The sequence below is a fragment of the Rhagoletis pomonella genome, unplaced genomic scaffold (genome assembly GCF_013731165.1).
Source record: "Rhagoletis pomonella isolate Grant_MI unplaced genomic scaffold, Rhpom_1.0 Rhpom_scaffold_00002, whole genome shotgun sequence".
Taxonomy (NCBI): Eukaryota; Metazoa; Arthropoda; class Insecta; order Diptera; family Tephritidae; genus Rhagoletis; species Rhagoletis pomonella.
The window spans coordinates 19,906,069-19,926,291 of record NW_023458556.1 but is presented as its reverse complement, the minus strand read 5'-3'; the positions used below and the strand labels follow the sequence as shown (position 1 = coordinate 19,926,291).

Here is a 20,223-nt window from a genome sequence, read left to right as displayed (position 1 = left end):
ACGCCTACCTCCTATATAACGATAGTTTGCAGTAATATGAATACTACCACAATAATTCACTAATGACAGAATTTATTCTTTTGAAATTGGTATCTACAGTCAACCACAAATTTTTAGGCGCAGAGAATTCTTCGAATTATTATTTTTTAGTTTAATTTCGTTTTGCATTTTTTTTTTTAATATATCATCACCTGAAATGCAAAAAGACGTAACTATTGGTATGATTTCATCGAATTACAACTCCCCACGCCGTTTTATGAAAAAATATATATATGTATATATTAGTCTCGAACTGGTCCATTTCAGTGATGTGTAGTTCATACCACAAGAAAAAATAAAAATAAAAAAAATAAAGTTATCAATTTTGTGCAACACTGGAAAAAAATTTAATAAAATTTGGAGTTTTGTAGCCTAATAAATTTTAGTTCAAGTTTTTCAAGTTCAAGTTTGATTTTTGATGGCTTTTTTTTGCTGACGGTGTTAGGCATTTTCTTCCATACAAAGTATCGAGCCCTAACCTCAAAAAAAAAAACGTAAAAGACATTTTTTCTAAATTTTATTTTCGCTGCAGAATTGCTCCTAGAGCATGTATATCGGGGCTTAGTTATATTCAATACCCTCTATCTGCAATTTTCACCAAAAACTACTGTGTGATGTTAGAATCCATCAGGGACTTTCCTATCAACACTGATACGAATTCTGACTTTGCAATTTAATAGTAAATTCTTCTGTCAAGCGTCATACAAGGTCAGCATTAATATCGCCGATGACAGTTAAGCTTTAGGTGGATTTTTATATCAGAATCTCCTTTTTGTGAAAAGTGCAGATACATAGAGGGTATTGAATATAAGCCCACGATATGCATTTCTGCATAAAAAAGAAATTTTTGAATAAAAAATGTGGCTTGCGTTTGTTTTGGCGGTTATTGCTCGATATGTTCGACTATATTTTTATAAAAAAAAATTGCGAAAACAAATAAAAATAAAAACTTTGCTTACATCGTGCAAAATTTTCTGTGCCTAGATTTTTGTGGTGCACTGTATAAGAAACCGTAATTTAGGTGCGGGAGCAAAACGGTCGAAAGGGCCTTAGAATGATGAAGAATAATCTATAGTAGCCACACCATTCTCTAGCATATCGACATCCTCGGACTTCATATCATTTGGCAAGTCCACTGGGACTACGAGAATAGCGTCGTCAACATCCTTAGACTCTTGACACTGAATGTTGGACCTCTGAAGTTGTGGTTCAGCAATTGCTGATGAAGCATAGAGCCATATATTTGGAGACGGTTTGTGCGTCACTATACGCGTCGCTTGAATCGTTGTCTGCTTTCTTTATCTGCCTTTACACGGTTCGATTTCGGTCGACTGGAAAATCGACTAGCCAAAACAATTACATACCTATTACGGTTGAATTGACATTTACACGAGCCGATTTTGGTTGAACGACAAAAATCGATCAGTGAAAAGGCAGCTTTAGTTTTTGGGGCCGGCCCGAAGGCCCGCTCTGCGATGGTTGTGAAAAAACTTGGCAAAAATCGTTTAGGTGTTCACAGCGCCAAAGAAGAATCAGATGCATCGCGACCTAGTGATATATTGTGAGCTCTACACTTCCTCTTAAAATAAAACGCATTTAAAAATAATGCTAATTTTTTCAATTTAAGTTTTTTATTAATTTAATACTTTCTTACTTTGAATACAAAATGTTTTGAACTGCGCTCGTGTATATTCGCTCAACAAAACAAAACTGCTAAGTCTTTCAATAATAAGCTAGCCAATTTAAAATAAAACTATAGTCCTCCATTTTTTATAATATAAATCTTTTATCAATCAAAATTTGGCAATTTAGAATACATTTAATTAATTTTTTGTTATCCAATTTCTTCGTCTTATCCTTTAGCTACATTACATATGTACATATGTATGCATGTAAATTAACAGTTGAAATTATTACATTTAAATATAGATATTTTATTATTTATTTATTTCGTTTCATGCTCGAACTTTGCAACATTTTTCTTGCCTCTATTTTACACTAAGCACTTACTAATTACTGTACATTTATAAAAATTGAAAATATTTTAACACATTAAAAGAATCGCAAATCGTCCTAAACACAGCGTTACACAGTGGTATGAAACTGATGGAGTTTACTCTTCATAATCCTCCAGAGCCTTCAGTTTTAACCAATTTGATAAATTTCATTTTTAAATTAAAGCTTTTAAAATTTACAAGAAACGTGTTGAGCCCGATTTTTGAGTTTTTATTTATTTACTAGCAAATACCCGACGCACTTCACTGCGCCTTAAAAGTATTTTTTTTTTTTTGATACCGGTATTGTAATATTTCATTTATTTTATCAATTTAATTAAGTCAAATTTTTCGAAGAGGTAGCAACCCTCCTCAGAAATATTTTCGGCTGTAAGCCTTCGTAAATATCTTTCTTTAGACAGCCATATTGCAATATTTACTTTATCTTATCAATTTACTTAAACTGTAATTTCAAAACAGGTGGCAACTCTCTAAACCAATTTCATGCATTATTTTTAAGGTGATGTGCGTACAAACATATATACAGACAAAAAACTTCTAAAAATTGCTGATTTGGCTTTTATTGCTCTAATAAAGACCCCCATATTAAGTTTTCTTTAATATCTATAATGTACAGACATCGTGCCGTTACAATTTTATTATATATATAGATTATAAGTTTGTAAGTGTAAAGTACCGAAAAAGTAGCAATTTTGAAAAAATCGATTCTCCTGTACCACATAATGTTACGTAGTATAAAAAATTAAAGGGTTCCCCCAAAACGTAAAAAAATGCACAAGAAAAGTTTGAAATAAATATAAAAGAAATTTCACAATTTTTTTTTTGTGTTTGTGCAAAAGTTTTAGGCATGCAGTTTTATAGCCCATTAAATTTTAGGTAAAAAAACAATCGGGCTGAACAGGTTACTGTACATTTTATAGGCTTTCATTAAAAAAAAAAAACAAATTTTCTAATTGGTTAAAAAATGAAGGCTCTGGAGAATTATGATCTGTAATTCAAGTTTCAAACCGCGGTGCGTTAGTAGTATACTGTGGCGCCACGCCATTTAATGGATGGATGGTAGATGGCATACATATTTTGCATAGCACCAGATTTCCATGAATCTTCTAATACAATTTACTTATATTTCTTCATGAAATCAGCGTGGAAAGTTTGAAATTTGTCCAACATGATTTTCAGTTTGTCGGTCTGAGGCAGAATTGTGGTGCGAAAGTGATAGGTGCCGTCTTTTTGGCCGAAACCGCTGCCAGGTACAATGCAAATGCCTAAAAAATGCGTTAGAATAAAAAATGTTGTTCAATTTAAAACCTCATGAGCTATAAAATGCAAAATACCGATCAGCGGGGCATGCATACTAACCGGTTGATTCCAACAATTCAAAGGCATAGAACACATCGGGCGCCATATTCTTTGCCTTTGCTGCCGCGATAGCCTTAGCTGGTATAACGATTTGTGGGAAAGCGTACATGGCCCCTTGTACCACATTCACCTTGAATCCCTCAAAGCTGTTGAACGTTTTGTATACTAATTCAGCGCGCTCTTTAAGGGCATTCAAAACCTCTGCTTTCTCGGCTATATACTGCTCGTATGAAGGCTCACCCTTTTCTGGTGGATAAACCTAAAAATTTAAATGATGTGTTTTTACAAACAATTGTTCATTTTGAAGCAAGCAACTACAACAGCAACTCAATGCCACATCATTCACTTACCAATGCGCTAATAGCCACCTGACCAGCAGAAGTTGGACATAGCGAAGCGGTTATAGACTTTGTTAGCGTGGCTTGCACCTTTGGGCACATGTTCACTATCTCCATGTAGCCACCACGTATACCACATTCGCCTAGGTAGCCCTTTGAGGCAGACATAAAGCTACACAATTCCATTTCTCTGTAGGGTGAACCCATTTCATGTGCTACACTCTTGAAGGAGTAGAATTTCGAATTGGGAGCCCAAATGTTAGCCTGATACACTTCGTCAGCCAATACGATTAGCTTGTATTTATGTGCGAATTTAATTACATCTACGATATTTTCACGCGTTAGCACCTGACCGGTGGGATTGCCCGGATTGATGACAACTAGGGCGCGTGGTTCACAGGTTTTACGTGCTTCTTGGTAGGCTCGCTCGAGTTCTGGAACTTCCATGCTCCAGTTTTGTTCTTCATTCAGGTAGTAGCCGATACGAGTCATGGCATACTCCGAAATTGTAGCCGAATACAGTGGATATTGAGGTATGGGAACCATTACACCAGGACGCTTGCCGCCAATTTTACAGCTGTAGTATTGTATTTTGAAGGATATTAAATTGATCATACAATGCTTGTTAGGTAAAACTGTTACATTGAAATACCCACCGAACGAGCGCCAATATGCTTTTGATGCCTGGGGAGGCACCACCTGTTAAATAAATATTCTCCCAATTGCTTGGTATGCCATCCCGCTTCTCAATGAAATCAGCCACTTGCTTACGAATCACTTCAATGCCAGCCGAGTCAGTGTAGGAGCCAACTGATTTCCCTTGACAGCCGTCTAAAATGATGCGCGCACGCTTCTTCACATCCTCTGGGTAGTTAGGTGAATCGAAAAGACTTGTATCCAAGGTTAGGGCCATAAGCTGAAAAGAATATAAACATTATCGATCGACCTATAAGCCACGGGAATGTAAATTACCGTTTGGCATCGACTACGATACTTTTACATATTTATATTAGAGCGAAGTTGATTATTTTGTCAATTCTAAAGTTTAATTTAATTTAATTAATTTGAATTTAATTAATTAAACTCAAATTAATATAACCTCATTTAGTTTAATTTAATATATAATAATTTTATTTAATCTAATTTATTTTTTGTTCTATTTTATTTTGTTTCACTATTCAAATCTATTTTTTCAATTTAATTAATTTAATTTTACCTGTCTCAGAAAGGTGATAGGCTTTTGTCCCATAGCATGGCAATCACCGATATTAGCACGAATGACTTGATCGAAAGGTTTTTTCACACCCTGAAATTATAAAATATGCCATTTAAATCTGTGTGTATGTAATTTTAGATGCGCATAAAAATTAAGATATGTACATATGTATGAGTGTATGTACATAAATAAAAATTGCAATAATAAAACCGAGTATGTATGTATATCCAAAATTTGGACAAGCAGGATCATACATAATAGTCAATTGAAGGTCAGAATTCTTAATCCACTTCGAACCAAAAAAAAAAAATAACGGCCCAACGGCAGCTATGTGGGACGGCTATAGGAAGAGTGTAGAGGGATGCGACACGTATTTGCCGCTATAAGAAGATAGAGGCCGAAATACGGGAGTGACAAGAGCTTGAAATGCTGGCCGACAGGGAAAACACCCAAAAACTTTACCAGAGAGTTAGGCGACTTACGGAAGTTTTCAAGACTAGTGACCGACGTACTTCAACTATGGAGGGAACACTTTTGCATCCTACTGAATGGTAGCAGCAAGGAAAATTGTGGACAAGACGAACACGAGCCCCCAGTCGATGATGACGGAGTCGATGTTCGAATTACGCGGCTGAAAAACAACAAAACTGCTGAAGCTGACGGCCTGCCAGCTGAGCTAATCAAGTACGACGTATTCACAATGTGCTAAATCGTAGAAAAGACTCGCGAGAAAAGGATCGACACTTACTATCTATTTGTCGACTTCCAAGCCGCTTTCGACTGCATTAAAAGGAGATGCCTAGCCTTTAGGCCGCGATGTCTAAATTTGGCATCCCAGCGAAGTTTATACGGCTATGTAAATGGACGTTGAGCAATACCAAAACCGCGATGTCTATTATGCCTTTTCCAAGTTCGATAAGGAAGGAAGGAAGGAGGTAAAGCAAAGGGGCCTGGTGGTAAACGAGGATAAGACGAAGTATCTCCTGTCATAAAACAAACAGTCAGCGCATTCGCACCTTATCATCCTCGTCACTCGTTACTTGGCAACCAGCATTAGCACCGATAATAATGTCAGCATCGAAATTCAACGCAGAATCACTCTGGCGAATAAAAACTTCTTTGAGCTGAGTAGGCAATTCAGGAGTTAAGTCCTCTCTCGACGTACGAAAACGTCACTCTATAAGTCACTCATCATGCCCGTGTTGGTAATTGGCGCAGAAGCATGGACAATGGCAACATCCGATGAGGCGGCTCTTGGAGTATTCGAAAGAAGATTTACGGGCCTTGACGCATCGGCGACGCTGAGTACCGGAGACGATTTAACGATGAGCTACATATATCAGCTTTACAACGACATGGACATAGTGCAGCAGATTCAACACCGACGCTCCAACTCTGAAAGAATTCAACTTGGAACCCACTGGTGGTAGCAGAGGAAGAGGGATGCCCCCACTGCGATAGAAAGACCAGGCTGAGAAGGACTTGGCATTTGCAACTGGCGTCAGTTGGTACAGAAGAGAAACGACTGAAGGGCTTTGTTGAACTCGGCCAAAATTGCTTATGCGGTTACAGCGCCAAATAAGAAGAGGAAGAGGGTCACATCAGTTACGCATAATGACAAAAAAATTTAATTGATACAAAGTTTTTAATGAGAATTTAAGCTTACAATTTAAAGATAATTTAAAAACAATTAAAATTAATTTCTCGCTAATGTGCACATGTATGTACATATGTATGTAGTTAATTGATAAGCATATGGGCAACTGCATACATATGTATACACGTGTATGTGCATATGCACATGTACATATGTATGTATGTAAGTAAACACTTTTGAATTGAACCAAAGTACGTAATTTTCATTACCGTAAAATGATAAGCGAAAGAAATTATGTTAGCAACAATAAATGTTTATTAGCACATTGTTTGATTCCGCGCTGCGAAGTTTCGGAAATTACTAATGTACATATGCCCACGTACATACATACATTATGTACATATATATAGTATGTACAGGTAAACATGGTGCCCCCATAAAAAATACAAGTTTTAAGCATCTTAGATGGGATATTCCCATACAAATTTCTTATTGTTTTTACTTGGAAGTTAATGCACTTGATTCTCCTTATATCGGTTTTCTTCACAGCTCCCATTTAAATTTTTATACTCGGTTCCATGATAAAAACATAGCAAGGTAGAACCGTTCTCTCAATTTGTCGGCCATGATTTTTTTTGAAGTTTGCCAACATTTTAAAATCATATAAAAGTGAAAATAAAAAATTGAAATTGTTTGAAATTGTTGTTGCTTGAGATTGAAAATGAAAATGTGTGTGTGAGTTTGTGAGTAAATTTAAAAATTAAAATGTTTGGAAACGTCAAGAATTTTAAAAGTGACTCTCAGCGGTTCTACCTTACTATATTTTTATCATGCTCGGTTCTACTTTTTGTAAGCGGGTTTTGTTATTGTGTAAACCTTTTGCTCTTCAAAATTTCTATCAGAAGCTCTAAGGAGAAACTTCACACCACATTTCAGCGCTATGTGAGGAAAATGTTTTAATACATTTGTCAACTTTGTCGTAAAAAAATTACGTAGAGACTTCAAATCTATGTAATTACATTTTAACAAAAACAAGTTATCTTTATCGGTACCGGTAGTTTCTTCATGATCCAATAATGTGAACAAAATAAAATTATTATAGCACCACGTTTGATAAAGAATTATCGAAAATTGTTCACGTGGTCCAAACTTAACCGATAACATACACATGTATGTATGTACGTATGTACATAAAATATATATATACAATGTAAATATTCCGATGAATTTATAGCCTTTATCTTTTTTTGAAGGATCGTTGAAAATAAGAAAATAAAAGCTGTCGCTTGTTTCTTCATATTAACGGGGCGGATCATATACTTATACTGGCGTTAAAGGAACATCTATTTATTTGGCAACAATGCTGGACGAATGGAGGAAAAACAACGAATGACGACACATGTGCTTTCATCAAACAAATGAGAGCTCATCTAGTCAAGCAAATGCATTTTTTAAGCACCCAAAACACCGAATTGATGGCTAATCTGCCATACAGTACTGATAAACTTCGCGGACAACGATTTTTAACGCCAGAAGAAGCTGTTAACGCGTTAGAAATCCATGTTTTTGAGGTACTGGACTCATTGCGGCAAAAATGTTTTATCCATTGGTTTGTGCGTAGGCAAAAGTATATACATAAATCATGCTGCTGAATCCCAGAAGCGATTTTGTCAAGGACTTTCCTTCATAAGGTGTTATCAAACAGCTCCTAAGCTAGTGAAATGCACATCTTTGCATCGTTACACACAGAGTGCTTGCAGTGTTCCTTCTCGAGAATTGAGTAGGCAATCGGTTAAGCAAATAAACTGACATGAGCTACGCAAATCTGAAAATTTGAATATATGCATGTATATTGAATATACCGCGAAAAAAGCCTCAATTCCTAAAGTTTAAAATAAATTAGTTTGAACGATTGTAAGAAATTTTATTAAAACTGAACATTTGAATACACATTTACAGATTAGACCCAAAATAAAATTTTTCATTTTTGTTTTTGGTATTTCTCAATTACGAAAAAGCATCTGTAAAGTGAAGAAAAATCATATTCAAATGAAAAAATTTACGCATAAAAAATAAGTGCTTCTATGAGCTGTTCCCCCTAAAGCGGAAATGCAATGTATTGCAAATGGGCCCGTTCCATATAAAAAATATGTGGGGTGTTCACAGTTCATTCCAAATTGTGTCTCAAAATGTAGACGTCTACATAAACGTAAAATTTGTGGTGCTGTTGTTTCCCATACAAAATTGGGAAATGACGCCGTCTACATTTTGTCACACTCAAAGGAGACGTTTACCGTATTAGCATTTGATTTAAGCGCAAAGGCTGATGAAAATAAACAAATCAAGGAAAAGAAAGAACAAATATTTATTAGGAATTAGTAATTAAGTTGAACAATAACAATTTTTCAGAACCAAAATCTAAAGGCGACATACAAAAAATTGCCACAAAGAAGATATGTCTGGTAACACCAGATCAGGAGAAGGTCTTCTGTAATTGCTTTTTACTCCTTTTTTCTACTGAGATATCTTGAAACCCAATAAGCGCATTTTTAACTTATCTTCTTAGTGACCCTCGTGTAATATATACATTGTACATGTATACAAACATACTTATGTTATATATGTAACGATGTGCGATGTGAAATATGACAATTTACGATGCTTATGCAAACAGTTAGCTTTTATTTAGTGTCGTTGCACTTTTACACATAGTAATGATAATTGATATCAACAATAAGTAGTATCAACAATTGAAACCGCAAACGAATGCATTTCATTCACAATTACTTGTACATACATGTGCATGCCTTTGTGGGTGTTTTGCCGAAAGCGATTAAATATCAGAATATTACGAGATTCACATTGAAATGACCTCTCAATGCAAGTAGTTACATACATATGTAAGTCGATAAGTGTGAATGATGAGTGCATACGAAAATGTATACTTGTATCTACAATTGCATGCGCATTCAATTACTATCTGGAGCAAAATCTATTGGGACCCTAACATAAGAGCGTGTCAGACATGGTAATATTTCCAGCTCTCAAATTGAGAAAGAGAAATTTTATTTCGATGTGTGAACAGCCAGAAAAACCTTTCTGTCACATTTCGGAAATCAGTTTCAGAAATAAAAGTTGCAAGATGTGACTGCAATTAAGAGAGCGGGAATCGATTTCGGAAATATATTTCAACTTGCTCGTGCTGCACTAGCAATCTGCAATTCGTCTTTCGGAAATGAAAAACCTCTTTCGAAAGACATTTTACACGCAAGGTGTGACTGCTCATGCAACTGCGGCTGACTTCCAAAACGTATCAATACAATGTTTGGAAACTTTTATACTGCGGTATTCAAACTGTTTGTACTTGCAGAGTTGCGACACATTGCAACCTTACAGGCTAACCTAATATTCGCGGCTTGCGTTTTGGTACGCACGCCGTCGAATTTGTTTTTTTGCGTCACCCGAAATTGGCTTGCGTGCGTTTCCATTTGATTTCATTGAGCGAAACGTCAAATCAAAATGTCACGCAGAACAAAAATTGGAAATTGAGTTAGCTTCATACGCACGCCGTTCAATTTCGGTTGGTCCCATACAAGTTGTATGTGCATGAGAAATTTTTGACAGTAAATTGGTGGCGTGCGTGAATATTAGGTTAGCCTGTTATACATTGCATATTTTAAATATTCAATTTAGCAATGAACAATTTTTCTGAATTTTCCATTTTTAAAACACCAATGGTAACCAAAAACAAACGAAGCATCAACTTTGTTTCTGATGCGCTGATTGCTCTAGCGATGCGTTTCGATAACTTTTCGAATGCGTTTTGGAAAAGCATACATTGTCAACGTTTTGTAGTTCGGCGTTATGGGACATTATACTTTGTACGTATGCAAAGCAATTGACGTTTTGGAAGTCAGCCTGCTTTCTGAAATTTCTCAATTTGACAGCCTTTTCGAAATATATTGAGCTGCCACGTCTTACACGCTCTATACGAAATATGTACTAAAATAGATTGCTCGCGAGCATTGATAAGAGTAAATTAATGATTTCAATTCCGTAAGATAATATGTATTTTAAATGTATTTCTTGGTCAGTCATGCGTGGCAAGCAACACAATATACATTTATTGTTCGTTTATCAATACTTATCAGTTGCTGATAAAACTTTATGTGATACTCCAAAATATATTTAGAGGCAAATAGTAATAATTTAAAAGTAAACTATTTAAAATCAGCATCTGATATAGTTCTATGCCATTCACGGGCCTGCGTCAACTTTTCATTAAAATTCTTAAGCGAAAAATTATTTTTTCTCTGTCAGTTTCCATATTAAATTCAAATAAAAAAAAAATTTTTCACTTAAATTGCTTTCGTGAAACTGGCTATTAGTACATTAGACTGGGTCGGTCTTTATGCCAAAGAAAAATTTTTGTTTTTTGCTCTCACTTGAAAAACGCACATTTATACATACATATTTATACTCGTAGAAAATAGACTAATATTTATATAAATTAGATTACTAGCGAGGTAAGAAGAAAGCAAAAAGTAAAAAATAATAATTTTTAATTATCGGCTGATATTATTTTTTACTCGCTTTAATGAGTGTACTTATTTATAATTGTTGTGAATTTATGACGTTGGTTTATCAGCAATTTTGTACAAGGTCCATATACATATGTATGTACATATGTATACATATGTATCTGTGTTCGTATGGAATAGTAGCTTATGTCGGAAAGCTGGCTTTAGTATAATACGTCATTCCCTTTATTCGTTAAACGACAAGGAATTTTTTGAGGAGACTTGATTAAAATATTGACTTGCTAGTATCGGAACTATTTCTTGCACGTTTATTTACCAAAAGTTCTTTAACGGCTCGGCGCCAGTGAGTCATTCGCAATCGTATGCTGCGAATGCCGCATTATACTAAAGCCAGCCTTTCGAAATAAGCTACTTTTCCATACGAACACAGGTATATATGTATGTATTGTAATTAGAGACAAAAATTGGTTTTTATTGTCTTTTATTGGGTTAGTGACATTATCAATTAAATACTTCTGTGTCAACTGCTGATCACGGATCACGCTGACCGTTAAGCTCATTCTAGGAGCGTGCTTGTTAGCAAAAATGCAAAAAAAAAATTGTGCTAGCGTATGGGAATGTATATAATTTTTTCTACCTTTTTTTAAATTAAATATAGTACTTATGTGGAGAGGATGAAGAATGATGAATAACCAACAAAAATAAAAGGCAATGTCAAAATTGCGAAAAAAATGTGAAGAAAACTTGCACCAACATGGACAATTCCATTTCAACCGAAGTATGACTGCGATCCAAATTTTTATTTTTTTTAATTTGATTATACCTGTCATCAGGGTTGCCACTTTGGTAAATTGTTACCAAAATTGGTAGAAAAAATTTGGGTTGGTAAAAAAGGTACATTTTTTCTCATTTTGGTAGATTTTTGATTAACTTTCCGTTCCCGTTTTATTTTTCGTAGTTATCTTTAAATATATTATAAATTTCTTTGCATACTTTTTATATAATTACATACGTATTAATGTATATCGATATAAGGCGAACATATCGCGCTCCATTCAAAACTAATTTTACTGGAATCCGGAGGAGCTTTTGACTGCCTAAATATTTTAAATGATTATTTAAATATAAAAAAATTGACTGGTATGTAATTACGCACTATGATTGTTCGCAAAAAAAATTAAATCAACGCCATTTTTTATCAAAAAATAAAATCAACGGGAATTTTAAGCAGCACATTGTTGGCTATACTCAAATAGTATTTGTTTTAAAACTCCATACCTTAAATTATTCTAAAAATTCAGAGTAAAAAATTCGAAATTTAGACGAAAAATTTTGGAATTTTTCTATATGTTGTATATGGTTTGATCCTCAATTTTTGTGGATTTAGTTAAAGCAATAAAAAACTTTTACTCGAAAAATATTGCGAATATTAAAAAAAATAATTTTTTTGAGTCACTGTATTTGTCTATAATAACTCGAGTTGAAGTTTTTCAAATAATGAAGTTTCATTGTTGCCTTTATTTTCATCACTTCCGCTTTTGGGTGAAAGAAACTCAGAATATGACAATAATATGACTCAAATACCGTATAACTAGTTAAATAAAAAGTAGTTTTTATTAAAATAATTATAAAAAAGTTATTGGTAGATATTTCCCAGATTTGGTAGATTTTTTTCAAGTGGATGGTAAATATTTTTTTTCGTCAGTGGCAACCCTGCCTGTCATGAGCATGAAATGGTATTATAGCTTTGGTCCGATGTTTGTAAGTACCAGAATAAGAAGAGATAGACCCATTAAAAAGTATAATTGTATGATCAGAACGTCGAGTCGATTTAGCCCTGTACGTCTGTCCGTCTGTTTGTATGCAATCTAGTAGTCTCTCAGTTTTCGAGATATCCGGAGGAAACTTGGTAAGTGGGTGTATTTTTATAATGTATTAATCATTTGAGGGAACTGGAGAAATCGGACCACTATAACATATAGCTCCAATACAACTGATTGTTCAGATATGCGATTTTTCGTTATAACTCCAGCAGCTAGGAACATGAAATTTTGCACTCTTTCCACCCATTATCGACTGAACATGTTCTATAGTTAAAACTGGAATTTTTTTATTTCCACTATTTTTGTAATTGATTATCGTATGTATAAGAAAAAGAGACCGAGGTAATAAGCATTATTATCAAAGGGCGCTTTGTTCCATTTACTTCCGGCCCGGGCGCCATTGCTTCTAAAGCCGCCCCTGAGTCTATGGTTGATATTCTTGCTGTAAGTGTAGCCAGCGGTCACGTTCTGATATTCTGACTTTTAGCAAATAAATTTCAGGACTGATGTGCTGAGTCACTCTAGGTTAATTAATGTTCATATCGTCGTTTTAAGTACAAAACCGCGTAACGGACATTTTTTGCCCAAAATTGGATTTGCTCACACAAGCTCTTGGCTCAATCCTTATCCATTCGTCCTGAAATATACTAGCCAGAAAGGCGATTGCTTTATAAAAGAGAGAACCATTTTGAAATATGAGTGTTTTTACTCTCTACAAAAATGATTTATGCAACCTCACATACTCGGTTTTGCATAATCTTGGTACGCGGTTTTGTACTTTAAACGACGATATGTATTTCATTGAATATGTACATATGAATAAATGTGAATACATATCTTCGATGCCTTTGCAAAACCGGCCATCGACCAAAAATGCAAAACCGCCTATCTTACGGCACTCAAATTTTACAAGAGAGCGAAAAAACTATTTTCTTTGAAGGCATTGACTTGATAGGCGGTATTTTCTATAACTATAATTTTACAAATCGGTTGTTTTGATAACGATTTTACGAATTTTATGCCTTAATCTCGATGTCGGAGTTCAGGGTTACCAAATCTCATTTTTGCCACAATGCCGATTTAGGCGGTTTTGCAACTTATCGATGGGCGTCTCTGCAAAGGCATCGACGATATGTATAAGTATACATACTTATCCACACATATGTATGTTGGAATGTGCGCACGCTTTTACCCAGTAGGTCCATGCAGAATGTGTTTCCCTAAGAATGCCTCTTAGGGTACTGGTTCTTTCACGAAAAATTCGAAGCACATTTAAATTCGATAGGAAAAATTAGACAAAAATCTACATGTAGAAATAACTAGATTCTTTTCTCACTACTATGGATGGCTAAAAATCTGTAGGTCCTGAAAACTTCACTGCTAAAGTCAGCATTTAGTAATGCTTTGACTTCGGAAAATAAATCCGAATGAGAATATAAACTCTACAAAGCTCTCCAAAGCAACAACAACCACCTCATGGAAAATTGCCTTCTTAAAGAACCGTTCTTGCTGTGTTTCACACCTGTATAAAAGCGTATTAAAGACTTCATGTTTTGGAACTACTTGTGAGTGAAAAAAAGAACCGTGTTATAAGTACATTTCGAAAGTAACCAAGTCCCACTGGGTATGCATTACAGGTAAGGTAAGGTTGCATGTTGAATAATTAGTCTACTATTCAAATTCTTCCACTTGGCCACTTCGGTATAAAACCAATTCATTTATATGTACAAACAAATGTATATACAGTGAAACCTCTCCTAACGGACACCTCTATTAGACGGACACCTCTCTTGGGCGGACATTTTTTCCTACACCAAGTTTTAAGTATAAATTTCGGAACAAATTATTCTCTCTTAAGCGGACACTCTCTTGGCCGGACGCGGACAGTTATTTTGCATAAAATTGACACAAAAACTCTATTGGGCGGACGCGAACCTCTTATCAACGGACATTAAGATTTCTTTTCATAGCAAATCAAACAAAAACCTCCGTTGGCGTAGGCGGACTACTAAATGGAAAAAGGGGACTTCCCGCAAAAAATGTGATTGTTATGCACACATTTACAGCCCTATTCCGCCACACTGACAAAACTCACCGCGATGACAATTGATATAAAAATGACAATTGCAGCTTTTTGGTATTCGCAGCAAAATTCAAAAGCTCGAATCATGCCAATTGTCATTTTTATTGTCATGACCTTTTGGGCAGGTGACAAGGCAAAAACATATGTTTGTGTTGGTTTAAAAAGTGCGACGATTTAATAAATTTGTGAAAAAAATACAAAAATCAACTAATTTCAATGGCAGCACAAATTTTAGTTATTTGCGCAGCCGTGCTTGTGGAAGACGAGCAGCAACGGATGCTCCCTACAAAACTGCACATAAAATTGCAGCTGCTCCTGCGTCGTCCGCTCATATTTTGCACGTCTAAAATGTTTATAAATGTTCTAAATATACGAATTTATCTATTTCACACAAATACTCACTTTTCTGGTGTTTCACCGCTCATATTTTTTGCAAATAATAGCGTTGACCAGCTGTTTCTACAACAATGAACTTTTCACCATGCATGGTAAGTTGACAAAAGCTTTTCGCTTGTCATTTTTTGTTAGGAATAGCAACGTGCAACGACAATGACAAAATCACGACAATGAAGGATGATCAATTGTCATTCTATTGCAAAACCGGAATAGGGCTGTTAGTTTGGTTTGCGCAGTGGTATAGGTTCGTTATTTGAATTGTCAGAAAGCCTTGGAGACTGATAAAAACATGAAAACTATTGATGAAAAAGATACTGACACTGAAAAATATTAAAAATAAAACTTTCGTCAATCGACAATTTCTCAGTTTTTTATGTAATGAAGCTATGATCTTATGTAGTTTATGGACTGAAATGTAATATTTATTTTTATTTTGTTATTATTTAATATGTACTTACGCACATAAATGAAATGTGCACTTTTGAAAAAATACATGCACATTTTTGTTTGAACGATGTACATCTTATATCTTTTCTTCAAATAAGAAATAGTGACTGACTATTCAATTAATTAAAACATTAAAAAGTTCTAAAATAGGCTTCCCCTCCATTAAGCGGACACCTCTCTTGGGCGGACAAAAAATGACTGACGGTGAGTGTCCGCCCAAGGTAGGTTTCACTGTATTTGTATACGTATATACTATATGCATGTAGAACTATATACTAGCTCTCAATGGATTCCCATCGATTGGAAATTCGCTTTTGCCGGCAACTGGTGGTAAAATCTCAATATTTCGGTGTAAATGCACACACAAACCTATCCATTTGCATATGCTTCTATACAAATGTATGTGCATTAGGGTGCTCCAGTGAAAATAAAGTCGGAATTTAAATTATTCCTTGAAGTCTCCTGCTGAGCACATAGTTAGTTATAGAACACACCTAGGTGGTGAGAGCATATTAAAATTCCGTCTTTACTTATCTCACATGCATTGTTGGACCACCCTAATGCACTTACATTGGTAGAATAGATGAAACTGACGCCATCAGCTAAAGTGCATTGTGGGGATGAGGTAAATAGTCCTACCCCCCAAAGTTAATTGTCTGCTATGGCGTGACGCTACTGTGCTGGTTTCTGCGCATGTTTGCAACAAACAAAAAATTATGTGTAGGTTTGTATTTAGGTAAGCTGATATGTAAGCTACGTGTCCACACACATTAACGAATGGCCACAGTCTCTGCTTGTTGATCTGATGGCACTGTATGAAGGTCCTTATAAAAGTAGTACAAGTATAAGTATGGATGTATTTGTTTACATACCTACATATTTAGGTGAATGTATACGCATGTATGTATGTACATGAGGGAGTTCAAAAAATGCATTTGAAAAAGCAAAGTCGGAATTTTAATGCTCTGACTCCGTAGGATTGTTCTATACCAAAAAAAATGTATCCCTTTTTTATTTTCAAATCAAAAAATATATACATATACATATATATGTATTTTACATGAAAATAAAAACATTTTTCCTGGAAATGGTACAGAGTTCTTGAAAATCAATGTTTTTCGATCAGAAAACTCTATTTCTCTTCAGGAGACTTGCAATAAAAATACCCAATGGTTTATTTTACAACTTTTTAATACCAGCGATTTTTTATGGGTCCCCCCATTGCATTTTTTGGGGTTTTAGGGGTCCTATAAAAATAGTTAATAATCAAAACTGGTTAAATAAATAACTGGGTATTATTATTGAAAGTCTTCTAAAGAGAATCAAAGTTTTCCGATCGAAAAATATTGATTTTCAGGAATTCTACAGCATTTCTACGAATTTTAATTTTTTTTACCCAAATAAAATACTTGGAAAACCTTGAAAGCTTTGAGCGAATATTTTTGGATTTCAAAATAAAAAAAAAGCAAGGGTATACATTTTTCGGTATAGAACAGTCCTAGGGGGTGAGAGCATTCAAATTCCGACTTTACTCTTTTCGGACCACCCTTATGCACAATGCATGTATACATACTTTGTTATTTAAGGATGTCAATTATTATGAGAAATAATAATGCCGCACTCTAAGCCCAGCAAACAAAAAGCAAAAAGTTATTCAACCTCGATAAAATTCTGAGACCTTCACGTTGGTGGTTAAAATTAAAGAAATACCTACATAACTCGCTCCATTTCTACGTGAACCTTGTTTTACAAATGTAAAGATAAGAGTATAATTTCTTTCACTGGGTCATACAGAACATAATCTATGCTGTATATTTTTTGCTCTACAGTTACCAGATAGCCGCCAAAATTTTCATTTATTTAATCTTTTAATAGGTGGACTTTTAAGTTGTTTCTTTGAATTTTTGCTATGAGATATCTCAACAAATGTTGGTATGTGGCTGACGCAGAAAAGGGACGATAAGTATCTACTACTTAGACTCAAGTATTCAGCGCCCCGGCGAATATCGATATGCATACATGCATACATACATTCTTAATTTTAATATTTTTAATTTTTATACACATACGGACCAAATTATTGGCACAAAGAACTTTTCGCAATGTGTGCAAAGTTTTTTAACTAATTTGTTTTCGCTAATTTTTTTATATAAAAATAGCTCATATTACGACGAAAACATAAAGATAAAATGTCAAAACTTTGTGCAAAACTCAGGAAAATTTAATAAATTTTCCAAATTTCAATGGGATTTTTTGCAATTTTTTTCTAACAGTGCCTTTCGTTAAAAGTATGCTCGCCATTTCTTTTATATGGAAGACAGTGTCAGAAAAAAATTGCCAAAAATCAACTGCATACTCAAAATCTTTCTAGAAAATCTATTTAAAATGTTGCAAATTCATTGAATTTTTCTGAGTTCTGCATAAAGTTCAGACATTTTATTTTTAGGTTTTTTTTTGTTGTTATATGTTTTTTATAAAAAAAAATAGCGATAAGAAATGTGAAAAGTTGTCTGTGTCAGTTATCTTTATCCGGGAGGGTAATTTTGAAATATTTTCAACTGTAATAATGTACTTTATTAAAAAACAATTTCGTTATTTCGTTAACGCTGCTTTTGAACTCAATAAAATATACTCATTTGCTAATTATACATAAATTAATTTAATACTTATTTAATTTTCCGTAACTCAAACGATTTGAAAATAGACTAAAAAATTTCTCGGAAAAGACGCGAGAGTAATTACAAATCCGACTGAAAAATTACTCGAAAAAGGCTCACAAATGTTTACAAATATGACTCGGAAAGGACTAAACATTTCCGGTTTAGAAAAACGACTCGAAAAAGAGTCAGAGAGAGAGAGGGTACCATTTTCAACCGACAAAAGAGTCTTTTATGATCAGAATATGAGCACATTTATGATTGTTTTAATCACACAGAGGACCCAAAAAAACTCGAATATGATCAATAATTTCAGAAAATGCTGGGTTGGTAATGTAGTATGTGCGTATCTCGTTTATGAATTCGCAATAAAACTTAGATATTCAAGTTTACTTACAAGTTAATTAGCAAAACGTGACACAAATTTGGAAGCACCTGTAGGTTTGCTTATTAAACTAAAAGCTGCCTTAATAAATGTACGTATAAGTACATTCATACATACATTCGGATGTATCAAATGTACATTCTACATATTGGATAGGGTCAAAAAAGATTAAGTACATATCGTAGTTGCCCAAATTTTTGCAGGAAAGCGTCAAGGCTTAATTTAAAATGGTTCTCTGTTTTATCCCCAATAATCTCCACCTCGTATAGCTAAATATCGATCTTTAGGTACGAACGGAAAAAGCTTGATCCCAGGAGCTTCCGGTGAGCAAATCCCATTTTTAGCACAAATGTCGCTTAAGAGGTTTTGCAGAGCCACGATCCGCGGTTTTGCACTTTCAGCGACGATATATTTGTATTTATTTAATACGTACATACATTTGTACATATTCACATGTTTTTACAGCTGTATAATTGCAATCTTATTCGGCTACATACGTAGTTCTCAAATACGTTCGTTCTTCGCTTTGTGCGATAAATTGTAAATTTTGTTGCTATTGTTTTCCGCTTTTAGCAAATGTATGGCAAATCCATTTATGCACTGCTCTTTCAATAAATTTTTAAGTACGTGTTTGCATGTTTTATATTTGTTTGCGTTTGGCTAAAGAATGGAGTACTCGCTATGCGAAAATGCTGGCACCTGAGTATGAAACCGCTTAAAAATATGGAGGCATTGAGAAAAATCAGTTGTAGTTGAGACAAACCGAAGTGCGATCATGGCGAAAAATAAATTCTATTATAGAAAGATAAATCTGTTAATTATTTACATACATACATATAAGTAAACAAAGTATGTACTTATACTTTATAAGAAAAAATTGTCTATAAATAATTATATTAACGCTGCACCAAAAAGATTGGCCGATGAATATATGTATAATGACAGTATTCTGGTACAACTCTAAATCGGGTACAATTGGGCATTAGTTAGTCGCAAGATTAATTAGTTTGAAATCATCCTTTACGGACATAATCTCCCGTTAGCCGAATCATCTCTTCCTAAATCTTATAGAGGACGACTCGGAAAATTTCGAAGTGATCAACACGATGCGGCCTAGATTTGAATTCGAGTAAAATTAAACTTTCCTAAAAATATATAGATATAAAAAGCCTCGTAAGCTCGGTTAAGTTCTTAGACGTTGTTTTTGATAGGGTGCAAGTTGGGAATTAAATTTCACAATTACCCGCCGGATCTAGAACCATTCCGTTATATGGGCTAATTTTATGGTAGTCTGTTTTGAGTGGAACGGCTAACATCAAACCCTAAA

The 20,223-nt window shown here is 34.5% G+C and overlaps 2 protein-coding genes across 3 annotated transcripts in view; one reads left to right on the top strand and one right to left on the bottom strand.

Moving 5' to 3' along the window:
* The window catches only part of LOC118733234 (B-cell CLL/lymphoma 7 protein family member A), a gene marked incomplete in the record, with an annotated part of 1,861 nt that extends 1,673 nt beyond the window's left edge, over window positions 1–188 (top strand). The window contains 1 exon segment of the mRNA XM_036462557.1: window positions 1–188.
* Window positions 189–2,868: 2,680 nt separating this feature from the next.
* Window positions 2,869–20,223, bottom strand: part of LOC118733232 (alanine aminotransferase 1) — a 33,311-nt gene continuing 15,956 nt past the window's right edge. For both annotated transcript variants that reach the window (XM_036462556.1, XM_036462555.1), the window contains exons 4-8: window positions 4,968–5,057; window positions 4,408–4,667; window positions 3,764–4,328; window positions 3,414–3,672; window positions 2,869–3,319 (exon numbers count right to left, since the gene is read on the bottom strand). In XM_036462556.1, coding sequence (XP_036318449.1) covers window positions 3,171–3,319; window positions 3,414–3,672; window positions 3,764–4,328; window positions 4,408–4,667; window positions 4,968–5,057 — 1,323 coding nt within the window. In that variant the 3' untranslated portion in view covers window positions 2,869–3,170. The remainder of the gene's footprint in view (window positions 3,320–3,413; window positions 3,673–3,763; window positions 4,329–4,407; window positions 4,668–4,967; window positions 5,058–20,223) is intronic.